The 1543-nt window shown below is 44.6% G+C and overlaps 1 protein-coding gene across 1 annotated transcript in view; it reads left to right on the top strand.

Annotated features, from left to right (window-relative positions):
- Positions 1–108: 108 nt before the first annotated feature.
- The window catches only part of plac8l1 (PLAC8 like 1), a 4359-nt gene continuing 2924 nt past the window's right edge, over positions 109–1543 (top strand). The window contains exons 1-3 of the mRNA XM_035667276.1: positions 109–264; positions 872–1104; positions 1389–1525. Coding sequence (XP_035523169.1) covers positions 239–264; positions 872–1104; positions 1389–1525 — 396 coding nt within the window. The 5' untranslated portion in view covers positions 109–238. The remainder of the gene's footprint in view (positions 265–871; positions 1105–1388; positions 1526–1543) is intronic.

The raw sequence follows: 1543 nt of genomic DNA, 5'->3' as shown, positions 1-1543 counted from the left end.
GGGGGGGGGGGGGGGTTAAGTCTCAGACTGAAGACAACTACAAGACTTATCTCTGTCACACAGCTTCTGGCCGAGCCATCCGACTGCTGGTTTATCTGCACTGGCACACACCCTCTCACTGGGGAAGTGTCACTCCGCCGCCCCCCTCCCACCTCCTCATTCCTGCTGACTCCCTGCTTACCCTCTCGTCTTTCGCCTCCTCGCCTCAACCCTTTCTGGAGGCCAGTAGTTTATAGTCATGGAGCAGACGGCAGTCACACACCAGTAAGTGTTGTTTTTTTTTTTTTGTCCCTACCATCACTGATCACAATGGAATTGAAGCAAACAGCTCACTTATCGTATTCTGCTTTTTTTATGCTGCTGTGTCTCTTCTGAATCTTTTTCTTCTTTTCTTTTGTCTCTATGATAAATGATAACAGGAACATTTCTTTCATCTATTGTTGCTGCAGCTCCTGCTTTTGCGCTCCTTTCTGCTAAATTTTAAACTTATCCTGCCGTCACTGCAATTTGCTGTTATTAAAGTGTTGCTGAGGGCCTAAAACAGTCAAGTGAAGGAATAAATGCTGTATTGCATCCAGTGCTAGGATAATATTAGTAGGATACTGGTGTAATTGTGGTGGCGTGCTGCTAATATTTCATAGAGGCCAGCTGAGTACAAAACATGCTGCTCTGGGAAAATGAGCTCAATGAATACAATTAATTAAATTCCTGCTTACAGAAGAGCAAAACAGAGACTCATTCGCTAATTTGAGACTTTCATTTAACATTGAGCCTGCAGTTGAGTGTCAGTGGCCCGTTAGAGGCTTGACAAGCCGTGGTGAATTTATCAACCATCTATATAAAGACCGATTCATTAAAAATCTAATTTCAGACCAGAACTGTCCATCACCAATCCCTCACCATCAGCGTTTGAAGAGGAGGAAGTGGGGGGCTTCACAGCAGGAAGTGAAGATAACTGGAGGTCATGCAATGTCCTTGCAGTGACAGACCCAGTACTCACGCAACCCGGCCTCGGCGTCACCACGACAACCGTCACCACCATCACACAGACGGGAGGAGACTGGAGCACTGGCCTGTTTAACGTCTGTGGAGACAAGACTACATGTATGAAAACATAGTCAGATACTTTATCCTCATAAGCAGAGTGCTCTCACACACCAAACAGAACTTGATGCCTCTCTTATTCTTTGTATGATGTTTTTAATTTGATGTTTCTACAAAATGAATTGTATGTAATAACCCGTAAATCATCATTCAATTATTCTTAGTCTCGCATCTGAGAGAAAAATAGAATTGGGATTTTTGTCTGTTACATGCAAACACATTACACACACACACACACACACACACACACACACACATTGTTCTAACTTGTGATGTGTTTGCAGGTATTCTCGGAGCTCTGGTGCCGTGCTGTTTGGACCTGAGTTTAGCTCACCAGTATGGTGAGTGTCTGTGCATGCCTCTGCTACCAGGATCCACTTTTGCCATACGAGTTGGGATCAGGGAGCGGTACAAGATACGGGTGAGTGTGTGTATTCAC

Source organism: Morone saxatilis, unplaced genomic scaffold (genome assembly GCF_004916995.1).
Source record: "Morone saxatilis isolate NCDOM2014 unplaced genomic scaffold, NCSU_SB_2.0 Contig20, whole genome shotgun sequence".
Lineage (NCBI taxonomy): Eukaryota > Metazoa > Chordata > Actinopteri > Moronidae > Morone > Morone saxatilis.
This window is presented reverse-complemented; position numbering and strand designations above follow the sequence as displayed.